The 12,678-nt window shown below is 54.9% G+C and overlaps 1 protein-coding gene across 1 annotated transcript in view; it reads right to left on the bottom strand.

Annotated features, from left to right (window-relative positions):
* Positions 1-2,270: 2,270 nt before the first annotated feature.
* ATP6V1B1 (ATPase H+ transporting V1 subunit B1) overlaps positions 2,271-12,678 on the bottom strand; it is a 41,150-nt gene continuing 30,742 nt past the window's right edge. The window contains exons 5-14 of the mRNA XM_077301320.1: positions 11,604-11,681; positions 9,903-10,042; positions 9,099-9,200; positions 7,036-7,133; positions 6,129-6,252; positions 5,535-5,685; positions 3,900-3,982; positions 3,102-3,206; positions 2,826-2,955; positions 2,271-2,586 (exon numbers count right to left, since the gene is read on the bottom strand). Coding sequence (XP_077157435.1) covers positions 2,417-2,586; positions 2,826-2,955; positions 3,102-3,206; positions 3,900-3,982; positions 5,535-5,685; positions 6,129-6,252; positions 7,036-7,133; positions 9,099-9,200; positions 9,903-10,042; positions 11,604-11,681 — 1,181 coding nt within the window. The 3' untranslated portion in view covers positions 2,271-2,416. The remainder of the gene's footprint in view (positions 2,587-2,825; positions 2,956-3,101; positions 3,207-3,899; positions 3,983-5,534; positions 5,686-6,128; positions 6,253-7,035; positions 7,134-9,098; positions 9,201-9,902; positions 10,043-11,603; positions 11,682-12,678) is intronic.

Here is a 12,678-nt window from a genome sequence, read left to right as displayed (position 1 = left end):
GAGGGGGAGCAGGGAATCAAACCCGGCTTGCCAGATGAGAAGCTCTTAACCCCTGCACCAAGCATAAGGATGCATCTCTGTCAGCCCTAGTTTGAGGAGGAGGGCCTGCACTCGAAAGCTCACGCCTGGAATATATCTGTGTTGGTCTTAAAGGTGCCTGACTGGACTCTGATTATATTGTGCTTCTTCAGACCAACACGGCTGCCCCTTTGAATCTAGCCAAGATCAAGTTCAGCCCTGCCATGGGATACCCCTGTTCTACGTATGGCTGAGGAAGTTGAGCCATGAAGAAAGTTGAACTGACAGCAGGAGATTCCTTTGAAATCTGGTGTCAGAGGCCAGTTTTGCAGATATGATGGAATGTCGAAAAATAACCGGGTTCTAGAGTAAACCACAAGCCTGAACTCTGCCTAGAAACTGACTCAGCTGAGACCATCGTGCCCAGCTCACTTCAAGGGAAGAGGAGATGAGTCACTGGAGAAGACGATCCTGCTAAGAAAAGAGGAAGATCCACCCAGGGGGGGACTGACACAAGCCGGGGAGCTGCAGCCCTCCGTTTGCAAGACGTGAGCAGAAGGAGGTTTGGACCATCATGAATTCAGAGGGTCACCTTGAGTCAGAAGTGGGGATGCATTCGGGGGAACCTGTGAGCAGGGCCGCAGTGCTGCCTGAAGCAAAGCCGTGAACGGAGGCAGTTGGCCCACATTTGTTGGAAGGATTCCAGCGGTGGTTCTGGGAAATGTGGTCTGCCTGCCACTTGTGGACGGGGAATGCCTGTGGAGGGGGGAACTGGGGGAGTGCGTTCAGCTACAGTCAACGCGATGCCATCCTGCACGCCTCTGAAACGGCAAACGGAACTCTCTGGTCTCTGAGGTCCAAAGATCAGTGGTAAATCTAGGAGAACTCCAGGCCCTACTGGGAGGTTGGTAACCCCAGTGGCACCCCTTCACTCCCCCCCCCCACCCCTTGCTTTGACCTTCAGAGCAAGCAAGACTCCTTTGCTCTGCCAGAGCTTCCCTAAGACTCAAGAGGAAATATGTTCTTAAACCAAGATTCAGGTGGGCAGCCGTGTTGGTCTGAAGGAGCACAATAAAATCAGAGTCCAGCCGGGCACCTTTAAGCCCAACAAAGATTTATTCAGGGCGGGAGCTTTCGAGTACAAGCACTCTTTGTCAGACTATGAACTGACCATCATAACAGTAGGAATATATAAGCAAAAGTTAATCCTGTTACATTAGTAAACTGTGTCACAGCATTCACTTTTGCTTATATATTCCTACTGTTATGATGGTCAGTTGAATAAATCTTTGTGGGTCTTACAGGTGCTTCTGGACTCTGTTCTTAAACCAACTCATCTCCAGGGGGGAGAGAATTTGCTGCTTGGGTGGAAAAGGGCTTGGCTTAAAGCAGGGGTAGTCAAACTGCGGCCCTCCAGATGTCCATGGACTACAATTCCCAGGAGCCCCTGCCAGCATTCGCCCCTGCACTGAGCTCCCTGTCCCCCCCCCCCGAGGCTTCATCCCCCACCTCCAAGGGCTTCTCAAGCTGGATCGGGCAGCTCTACCCACCGCTGGGGGCTGTGTGGGCCCTGGCACAGGAGGCACCGGATGCCAGCCAGAGCTCGCCGACCGTCACACCGTGAAAATCCTCATGCTAGGGTGGGCAGCAGCATTTAAAACGTCTTCCAGGCCCATCAGACCCCGAATGGCCAACCAGAATCCTTGCTGGCCAAAAACCACACACGCTTCCTAAAAACACTCGGTGGGCAATGAGGAGTATGTCAACGGGCCCCAGGGTGCCCATGGGCGCTCTGTTGGGGACCCCTGTATTGTTTCCTCGACAGCAGTGCTCAAGCAGGCCTCAGGGCTGGGAAAGGCGCCCTCCCAGGGACTTCTCTGCATGCAAAGAAACGGCATTTCTGAGTACAGGACAAAGAGGGGGAAGGAGGCAGACCACTTGGGGGGGCCTGAAGGGCCTTGGGGTGGGGGGTGGGGTGGCGCTTTCGGCCTCTGTGGGGTATGCCGTGGACTGGCGGCTCTGTCGGAGCATCACTGGTTTCCTTCCGCTTGTGTCTTTCACGCACCGCCGGGAAGGAGACGCTGCCTCTGCTGAAGGGGACTTCCCTAGTTAAGAGCTGCCCCCGGAAGGATCCTCGCCCTGCCCGGGAGAATCCACCCAAGCAGGGGCTGGGGGGGGGGGCAAACCAGAGCCCCCTTCTGAGAGCCTCACTTGCCATCGGCACCCTTAGAAAAGCTCCCCAGCCAGAGGCCTGGAGGTCCCCACGGGAGAAAGGTCAGTTTTATTGGGGGATGATTGTGCACAGTGGGCTCCTGAGCAGCCACGGGACGGAGGCCAGGGGGAGGCGAAGATTGTCCTCGGAGGCTGGGGCTGCTCCCTCCTGCACGGCCAGGGGCGGTCACAGGGCAGTGTCCGAGCGCTCCTGCCCCGCCGTGCCCTTGGCCTCCCGCGGGTAGTATTCCGAGAGGATGCTCTCCGGGATCCGCTTCAGCAGCTCTTTGGGGAAGACGCGCAGCAGCTGCCAGCCGATGTCCAGCGACTCAAAGACCGTCCTGTTCTCATAGGCCCCTGGCAGAGAAGAAGAGCAAAGGAGGGGGGGGGTGGGGGTTTCACACGTTTTTAATTGATGAGTTGTTATTAATGTTTTATTGTGTTTTAACGTTTTATTGTGTTTTAACTGTTAATAATGATAATTAAAATATTTATTCTTTAAGCAGCCAGTGCTTCCTCCCTCCTTTGCGTGTTTAGACTCTGCCACGAGGCCCAGGGCCCCAGCCCCTCTCCCCGCCGCCCCCCCCCCCGCATACCTTGTGCAATGAACTGTTTCTCGAACTTCTGCAGGAACTCCAAGTACAGGAGGTCGTCCGCCGACAGGGCCTCCTCCCCCACCACGGCCTTCATGGCCTGGACGTCCTTGCTGATGGCGTAGCAGGCGTACTGAGCGAGAAGGCCAGAGTCAGGATCCCACCCTGGGTGGTGCTGAGCACAAGCTGCGCTCTCCTGGGGGCCACAGCGCCCGGACACCGGACGTGAGCCCACCACGGCAGGGAGGGCGGCCAACCCCCGGGGGCTTCCCAACTTACCAGCTGGTTGGAGACGTCCCCGTGGTCCTTCCGGGTCATGCCTTCCCCGATCGCAGACTTCATCAGCCGGGAAAGAGAAGGCAGGACATTGATGGGCGGGTAGATCTGGCAGGAACAAGAGAAGGGGGGACGGAGAAGGGTTAATGATGCTCCTCTCAGCTTGGTGTGGAGGGTTACAGCAGCAAGAGGAAGACTTCAGCAGGACGCAGGAGTGGGGGAGCCGCCCAGAAGGTCCTTTTTGGGTGCCCCTTGAGGGCCCCCGTGGGCAGGGTGGCCAGCTCAGGGATGGGAGACTGGGGGGGGGGGAGAGACTGGGGGGGAGATGGGGAGAGGGGGACTGTGGAGGGACCTCAGCTGCCTGCAGTGCCCCCTCCCCAAAGCCACCAGATCCTCCAGGGGAACCAGCCTCTGTAGTCTGAAGACCAGTGGCAATCCCAGAAGAGGGACTGTCACCTGCCACCCCCTTGAACCTTCACAGAATCAGCCTCTCCATCAGAGGGCTCTCCAGCTTCTGTTTAAAAATCTCCAGAGATGGAGAACCCACCACCTCCCGAGGAAGCCTGCTCCACTGAGAAACTTCTTCCAGATGTTTAGATGGGATTTCTTTTGAAGTAATTTCATCCCATTGGTTCTGGTCCGTCGCTCCTGGTGGACTCTCTGGCATCGCACCCTGCAGGGGACCCAGCCCTCCCCAGGCTCCAGCCCCAGATCTCCAGGAGTCTCCCATCCAGGGAGTGGCCCTTCTTTCCCCTCGCCCCCCGTCCCTGGCCCCCCTCCGGCCAACCCGGAGCCATTCACCTGTCGGTTGTGGAGCTGACGGTCCACGTAAATCTGCCCTTCCGTGATGAAGCCGGTCAAGTCAGGGATGGGGTGAGTGATGTCTGTAAAAGCACCAGGGCATTTGGCTCAACAAAAGCAGCAGTTCTACTCAGCTCTCTTTGCTTGCCCCGCCCACAAAAAGACCAACCCGGGCCCGAAAACCAGCAGCAGCAACAGTAGCAGCAGCAGCACGAAATCCCACCCAAGGATTAGCAAGTCATTCATGGAACAGCAATGAAAAGGGAGAAGATGAGTCTTTGGGGGAAAAAACCCTCAAAATGCAAGGACTGGAGCTCCATTTGACAACTACCGTAAAACAAACCCCGCACAGGAGTCAGCGGAGATCAAGCCGGGCACACGGGGTTGCGAGGGGAGGCTGGAGGTCTCTTGTAATGACACCTGAGACCCCCCAATCAGTCCCCCTGGACAAGCTGGCTACTTTGGAGGGTGAGAGCCTGCATGGCGTTGTGGTTTAGCGGCAGACTCTAATCTGGAGAACTGGGTTTGATTCCCCCTCCACATGCAGTCAGCTAGGTGACCTTGGGCCAGTCACAATCATGTTAGGTCCACAGCACAGTTCTCAATGGTGGACTGGGGGAAAGTGCAAAGGAGAGCGGTGGGACAAAGGCATGGGGAGGGAATCACCTGCAGTGCCCCCCCCATCGGAATCCCTGGTGGCTGCCCCCCCCCCCCCCGGGGTGTGTGCTGTTGCCAGTCCTGCTGCCCTGCCAGACTGAGCCGCTGCTGCCCTCCCAGGGCCCTCCCCCCTCCTCTTCAGGACCACACTTGGGGCTCTGGTCCCTCATGCAGCCTCGTGGCTGGCCCCTGCTGGGAACCGGGAGGGCCACGGAGGAACTGAAAACACCCAGTTCCCACTCCTTGCTGCCGCAGGCAGAGGCCCAGCTGGATCACAGGAGAGGCCGCCTCATCTGGAATCCCCACCTGTCGGGCTGCAGCGGAGGTGACTTCTGGGGTCGCCAACCCTCCTCCCCAGGCTTCACCCCCAAATCTCCAGACCTTTCCCTGCCTGGAGTTGGCACCCCAGCTACTTCGTATTGGCCCACATCCCGTCTCGGTTCCCAGGAGGCCCTGACCGGGAGGCCCTGAGTGGCCTTGAACACAGGAAGCTGCCTTTGCATCTCTCGAGCTCAGAACTGTCCGTGGTTCTCCCTGGTCTCTTGCTGAGGCCTCAGCCGTTCAACTGGAGAGGCCACTGGGGACTGAACCTGGGACCTTCTGCAGGCCAGGCGGATGCCCTGCCACTGAGCCACACCCCCTCGTCCCCTGGAATGCGACCACCAGCCACACCTTTGACCTCACTCAAGCCATGCTACCTCAGCCCTGCAATCTGCATCCATGAAGCCGCCTTCGGGTAACTTGGCTCCTCAAGGCCAGCAGTGTCCGTCTCAAGCATCGCCTCCTGCGTGGCCCTGGGCACTGGGGAGCCCACTGGGGATTGGACCAGGGGCCTCCTGCAGGCCAAGCAGAGGCTCCGCCCCTGAGCACGCCTTGGGCCCTTTCTTGCCAGAGATCCCTCCTGCACCTGCCCCTCCCAAGGGAGCTCCCCCTCCCCCCCCCCCCGCACTGCCTCCGCCCTCCCCTGGCTCTCCTCACCGTCATTGGGCATGGTCAGGATGGGGATCTGGGTGATGGAGCCGTTCCTGCCCTCCACACGGCCGGCGCGCTCATAGATGGTGGCCAGGTCAGTGTACATGTAGCCCGGGAACCCCCTACGGCCAGGGACCTCCTCTCGGGCAGCCGAGACCTAGTGGGGGGGGGGGAGAAAAAGGGGGGTGAATCATCTGGTTGGGGGGGGGGATGACTTCTCTTCCTCCAGCTTCCTGACCCACAGCCCAGAATTCCTTTTCTGCTCATGTCTCCTCCAGCCCTCACTGCAGTCAGAACAGCAAAACTGTAATTGAGCCAGGAGCTCAGAGCTGTGGGGCGTATGCTAACTTTCACATCTACAAAATGTATCAGATCCTCCATGTCCAGGAACAGTATCTCAAGATCAGGGAGAAGGGTCACGTTCCTGTCTTGCTTGGGGGCTCCCAGGAGGCTTTGTTAGCTGGCCATTGTTGAGCTAGAAAGGACCAGGGCCTGATCCAGCCCGGCATACGCTTCATGGCTGCCCAGCCCTGGCTCCTCTTGGCCAAGTGAGCTGACTCGATCCCACACCAGATCTGGACCAAGCAATGCGCTACTCACCTCACGCAGGGCCTCCGCGTACGAGCTCATGTCGGTCAAGATCACCAGCACGTGTTTCTCGCACTGATAGGCCAGGAACTCTGCCGTGGTCAGGGCCAAACGGGGAGTGATAATGCGCTCGATCCTGCAGCAAAGGAAAGCAGTCAGACGGGGAACGGGGCAAAGTCAGGGATGCGGCCCCCTGGACAACCCCCCCCCCAAAGTGTGCATATCTTGTAGCCCCTGTCATCTCCACTGCGTGTTCCCTCCAGCCAACCCCTGGCCCCAGGATGGCTCCGCTGAGTTATGCAGGGGAAGGGCCTTCTCAGCTGTGGCCCCTTTTTGGGGAATGCAGTCTTGGAGGAAGCCCCAGTCCTGACGGCCTTTCTCGGTTTGCACAGGTTGCCCTTTGGAGGGGAACGTCCAATGTCTGGGCTGTTTTTATTATTTTAATAGTATTTTAATAGTCCAGTATTTTCATGCTAACATTTTATATTTGCTGTTTCTTTTATGTAATTGTTACCTTACTGGTTTTAATACTGTCAGTGGCTGAGAGACCCTTTGACTAAAAAGAAATCCAATAAATGAATAAACTCACTGGTTCTATGGTTGTCGCTGTTGCTTACAAAATAAAACCAACCCCCAGCACACAGCCTTAGCATTATTTTTAAAGGAGTTAAAATGCATACAAAGCATTAAAAGCAGCCATGAAAACACTGGTTCGGGATCCTTGAGGGGATGGCAAATGAAACGAGGAAGGTTTTTAAAAACCTGCACACAAATCCCACCTCCAGCGGCCTGTGGGAAGCTCCCCTCTCTGGCGGGGGCCAGGAAAGGTGCTCGGGGGCACCGTGCTGAGGACCCCTGGATGCTCAGCCTCCCCGGGGCAGGGCTCTGGGGCCAGGCAGGTGGCCCTCCTCAGACTCACGTGGGGTCATTGGCCAAGTTCAGGAAGAGACAGACGTTCTCCATGGAGCCATTCTCCTCGAAGTCTGACTTGAAGAAACGGGCCGTCTCCATGTTCACCTGCCAGGCACAGAACCAAGAGAAGGAGTCAGAGACGGGCCCTGGCAGAGGAGGGGGAGGAGGAGGGGGAGCCTCGTGTGGCAGCTGCTCGTCAGGTGAGGTAAATGGAACCTCCATGGTCAGGACTTGCGCCAAAAGGTCATCAGATTCCTGGAGATTTGGGTGTGGATCCTGAGGAGGCCAGCATTTGAGGAGGGGGAAGATGGCGGGGGGGGGGGCACAAGGCCCTAGACAAAGGGCACCCACTCAAGCAACCAGCCCCCCCCCAAAAGTAAACCCCGAAAATTTTAATGAGCTCTAGGGTACTGCTGGACAAACCACTGATCCTCTGCAAGAGAGCCCAGGTGGAGCCCAGGGGCACCTTTAAGACCAGCAAAGTTTTATTCAAGGTATAATAAGCACAGGAAAACAAGGCACAATGTGGAGAGCCCCCCCCCCTCCAAAGCAGTCGTTTTCACCAGAGGGCAGGAAATCTATTGCCTGGAGGTTGACGGTGATAGTGGGAGAACTCCAGGCCCTAGCTGGATGTTGGCAACCCCAGGATTTGAGGCTCTGGGCCACGAGACACATGTCTCTTCAAGCTGGCTTGGTTTGGAGCAGATGTCCCCTGCCTGGCCTGAGCCAGAACGAAAGCAGGGGGGACGCCCACTTCCTGCTTTGCTTCTGCGGTGGGCGATGAGGTGGCCTTTTGACAAACCCTCCGCTGTCACACGGGGAGAACAGAACCGAAACTGTGGCTGGTCGTTGTGGGTCAATTCACCGTTCAGGCACGAGGGGTCCAGCTAGGAATCCAGAAGTCCTGTCTTCAAATCTGGATGCTCTTATGAACTCACTAAATGGCCAGAGGCAAGCCTCCCCCCCCCCCCGCAGTACAAGAGTCCTACCTTGCAGGGTTACAGTGCCATTTCAAGCATTGTATTAAGGCCAGTGGCTATTGGCCAGCATTTTCGCAGAGCCAGGGGGCGTGCCAGGGGAGGGGATCCTTGGGGACTGGCCTACCAGAGGCACCAGATCTGTTTCCCTCCCTCTTGCAGTGACTGCAGCCTAGGATTGCCCGGTCCATATTGGGAAACTCCTGGAGATTTGGGGGTGGACCCTGGGGAGGGCAGGGGCCTCAGTGGGGACAATGCCCTGGAGTCCACCCCCCAAAATGATGGCAGAGTTTAAATATGCAATGGAAGATCCAGCGTTGAGCAGGGGGTTGGACTAGATGGCCTGCATGGCCCCTTCCATGATTCTATGATTCTATGATTCTAAGAGCAAAGCACCGGCTGCTTAAAGAATAACTAGTTTTATTGTGAAGAGAATTGTGAAGAGAAACCATACAAAGGAGAGAGAGAGAGAGAGAGAGAGAGAGAGAGAGAGAGAGAGAGAGAGAGAGAGAGAGAGAGAGAGAGAGAGAGAGAGAGAGAGAGAGAGAGAGAGAGAGAGAGAGAGAGTCCTGACCATCTAACTGTTGATCTGGAGGGAATACAGAGACAAAGTACACTCAAAGTACTTTTATCACACTCTCTGCAAAGTGGTCTTTCCTTTCCCAAACCTACTATTTTTGATGCTGTTGAGTTTTATTCTGGGAGAGGGAGAAAACATTTTCTCTTCTTTCTCCACACCATACATAATTTTTATAAATTGCTATCATTTCCCAATGTTGTCATCATTTTTTTTAGAACCCCAAAGCCCCAGGATGCTCAGCCTTTCCTCAGTGCAGGGCACACACCTGGCACAGGTGCCCAGGGCCAATGGGGGGGGGCTGAGGATCACAGCCTGCAAGGAGCTGAGTGTCCACTAGGGGGAGCAAGGGGCTGCTGCTGAGCCCACCTGGCCGTCGGGGAGATGCCCCCTGCCTCTTTCTCCAGGCATCAGCCCCGCGAGAGGCAATCGAAGCCCCCTGCTGAGAGCTGCCCCCCCCCGCTCTCTCCCTCTGACAGCGCCTGTCCATGCCCCACGTCCCTCCCCAGGACTCACCCCCATAGCAGCAAAGACGATGGCAAAGTTGTCCTCGTGATAGTCCATGACCCCTTTGGACTTCTTCACCAGCCCGGCCTGACGGCAGATCTGAGCAGCAATCTGCAAGGGGACAGGAGAGGGGGACCGGGGAAGGGGGGGGGGTTACTACTGCTGCCATTGTTATGATTATACTGCGAAAGGGGGCAGGAACTGTGGGGGTCAGCCCCACTTGCCCCTGCATGGTTGTACAGGGTTTTTTTTTAAATTCGCTTTGGCAGCAGCTGCCACCACGGCACAAGGGTCACCACGGTGTGATGGAAGGTTGGGGGGTAGCAGCCATTTTGCAGCTGGCTCCGCCTCCAGTGGCAGCCATTTTGTGGCTGTGCTCGCCACATTGTGTCAGAATCCCAAAGGCCTCTGCAGGCTCAAAAACGGTTCAGAACCCCTGATCAGGGCCAATTTATGAAGGGGACTGACCTTATATCACTTAAGATAATAATAGAATATATTCTTATAACAGATCATACTCTCATATGTATTAACAATTATTTTGCTAAGAAAAATGGTAAAAACTTCTAGATTAGGATTAATATGTGATGGGAACTGAATATGTAAGTTAAAAGAGGATGGCAAACCATACCAGCTGGTCGCTTTTTTCTCTTTACTTTTCTGTAAATGCTTCATATAATAATAAATAATAAAATTATTAAAAAAAGAACCCCTGATCTACATGTTATAAATGGAAAATGAATGAATGAATGAATGAATGAATGAATGAATGAATGAATACGGAATGATGCTTCAGTGTCCCCTGGGACATACCTCGTTGTGGGGGAGGCCAGCGGCTGAGAAGATGGGGATCTTCTGCCCCCTGGCGATGCTGTTCATGACATCGATGGGTGAGATTCCCGTCTGGATCATCTCCTCGGGATAAATGCGCCCGTGGGGGTTGATGGGTTGGCCTGCGGGATGAGGCCATGAGCAGAGGGTCAGTTGGGGGACAGACAGCAGGCAGAAGACCCATCTGGGCCGACCCCAAGGAAGCCTTGCTGGCCCCAGCCAGACTGAGCAAACAACATCTGCCCCCAGGATCTCTGCACGGTTTGCTGCATTCCCACCCCCTGCAAGTCTCCAGTGTCTTTGCCAGGCAGAAATCCAACAGGTGCACATTCCCCCAGTAGGGGGATGCAAGTAGTCACAGCAGCCCAGGAGATCTGCCTGGAAGGAAAAACGGTCGCCTGGACTGGGCATTCGTTGGGCCTCCATCAGGAAGTCAGAAAGCCTTGGGTCCCGATCCCTTCTTACTGCAAGATGCATGTACAGGCCTCCTGGGAGTAGTGACCTCCATGCACAGGAGAGCCGCCTGCAAGGATTAGGGGTTGGTGCCAGATGGAAAGTGGCACAGTTGCATCTCGCCAATGCAGGGAACCTTGAGATTTAGACATCACGACCAAAGTGCACAGATGTCCCTTGGCTCATTGGCAGGGTTTCTGCTTGGCCTGCAGAAGGTCCCCGGTTCAATCCCCGGCATCTCCAGCTGAAAGGACCAGGCAGGAGGGGATGGGGAAGACCTTGGCCTGAGACTCTGGCTCAGTGGCAGAGCCTCTGCTTGGCAGGCAGAAGGTCCCAGGTTCAATCCCTGACAGCATCTCCAATTAAAAGGACCAGGCAGGAGGGGATGGGGAAGACCTTGGCCTGAGACCCTGGCTCAGTGGCAGAGCCTCTGCTTGGCAGGCAGGTCCCAGGTTCAATCCCCGGCATCTCCACTTAAAAGGACCAGGCAGGGGGGATGGGAAAGACCTCTGCCTGAGACCCTGGGGAGCAGCTGCCAGCCTGAGTAGACAATACTGAGCTCAATAGCCCAAGTGTCTGAATCAGTATAAGGCAGCTAAAGGCAGTAAAGTAAATGTTGAAAGACCGTCCAGGTCAACGTCTCCCCTCCCCCCCATGCACCATTTTCACATGTTTGCTATGGGCGGGGGGACTGCAATTTGGCCCGTTGGGAAAAGCACCTTCCCTGATGTGGGGCTGAAGGAGCTGCACAGAGGCCAACCAGTACAGAACAAGCAACAAGAGGGAGGGTGCGAGAGAGGCTGATTCTGGGAAGGCTCAAGGGGGTGGCAGGTGACAGTGGATGAGCGAGAGGGTTGGGAGTGTCCTGCCTAGTGCAGGGGTTGGACTAGATGACCCTGGAGGTCCCTTCCCACTATATGATTCTATGATTCTAAATTCTGTCTAAACCTCCAGAAGAAGTTCCTGACCATTAGAGCGGTTTCTCAGTGGAATAGGCTTCCTCAGGAGGTGGTGGGTTCTCCATCTTTGGAAGTTTTTAAGCAGAGGCTGGAAAGCCACCTGACGGAGAGGCTGATTCTGTGAAGGTTCAAGGGGGTGCCAGGTGACAGTGGGTGAGCGAGGGGGTTGTGAGTGTCCTGCCTAGTGCAGAGGGTCAGACTAGATGGCCCTGGAGGGCCCTTCCAACTCTATTAATGATTCTATGATTCCATTTTTCTATGAGAGATTCACCGTTGATGTCCAAGAAGTCTTCAGCCATAACGGTGGGCCCCTTGTCAATAGGTTTAGCAGAACCGTTGAAAACCCGCCCTGTGGAGAAAGAAAACACCATTCTGAAATCAGGGGTGCCAACTTCCAGGGAAGGACCAGGAGATCCTCCCAGAGCTGCAGCTGATCTCCAAGCAACGGAGATCAGGAAATGACCTTTTCAGAGGGAGGACTTGGCAGCAAGGGATCCCTGCTGAGCACTCTCCCAACTCCACTATGGCCCTCAAACAGCCTGACATTTCCCAAGTCGGAGATTTGAACTTCTTTTTCAATTGAAGACATAAAGCACATTACAAACAACAAGGAACACGACTCCCAGCACCAGGGAGGAGAGAGAGAGAGAAAAGACCCACAAGCCCATCACAGAGTTGCATTTTTACATCACTGTTTCCCACAGATTGCCATCAGATAATAATTTTTTATAACTGAGTACAGGTTTCCAAGTAAAGTAAAGATCTTCCTTGTTTCGGGTCCCTCTAATAATTTTAATATTGCAACTTACTGTTTCAATTTGTTTCCCCAATTCAACACTGCAACAGGTGGAAGAAGTAAAACCGACCTTCCTTAGCAGTTGTTTCTTTAACCATCATTAACAAGCTGAAACAACTTGTTGAGTGAGGCCAGTTTTCCCTCTTCCACCCTTTGCACTGCTGATTAAGCCTCAACCATGTGAAGCCAACTAGACCTTTCCTCGCCTGGCTTGACAGTCCCCTGTCTCTAGAGAGCACTTGTGTGTTTCCCGTCTGAAACTCGATGGACGTGGTAAGAGCCAGCTAGGAATACTTGTGTGCTTAGTTCTTTATATTTAAAGAAGATGACGGTACAGCTCCTTGTTTATAGTGTCTATCTTAAAGGTATAAAAAATATTTCATTCTCCAGACGAAGTTCAACAAAAACAGCATTTACTAGAACTGGTTTGAGAACTAAGACTGAAGGATGATTCATTCCCCAGAGGCCGGAGGAAAGGGACCCTGTGCGTACAAAGACCCGGCACTGGAAATGCCCACAGTCTAGGGGTGCCACCTGCCAGGTGCAGCTT

The sequence above is a fragment of the Paroedura picta genome, chromosome 10, assembly GCF_049243985.1.
Source record: "Paroedura picta isolate Pp20150507F chromosome 10, Ppicta_v3.0, whole genome shotgun sequence".
Classification (NCBI taxonomy): Eukaryota; Metazoa; Chordata; class Lepidosauria; order Squamata; family Gekkonidae; genus Paroedura; species Paroedura picta.
Note: the sequence above shows the minus strand (reverse complement) of the source record. Positions and strands in the feature narration are given on the sequence as shown.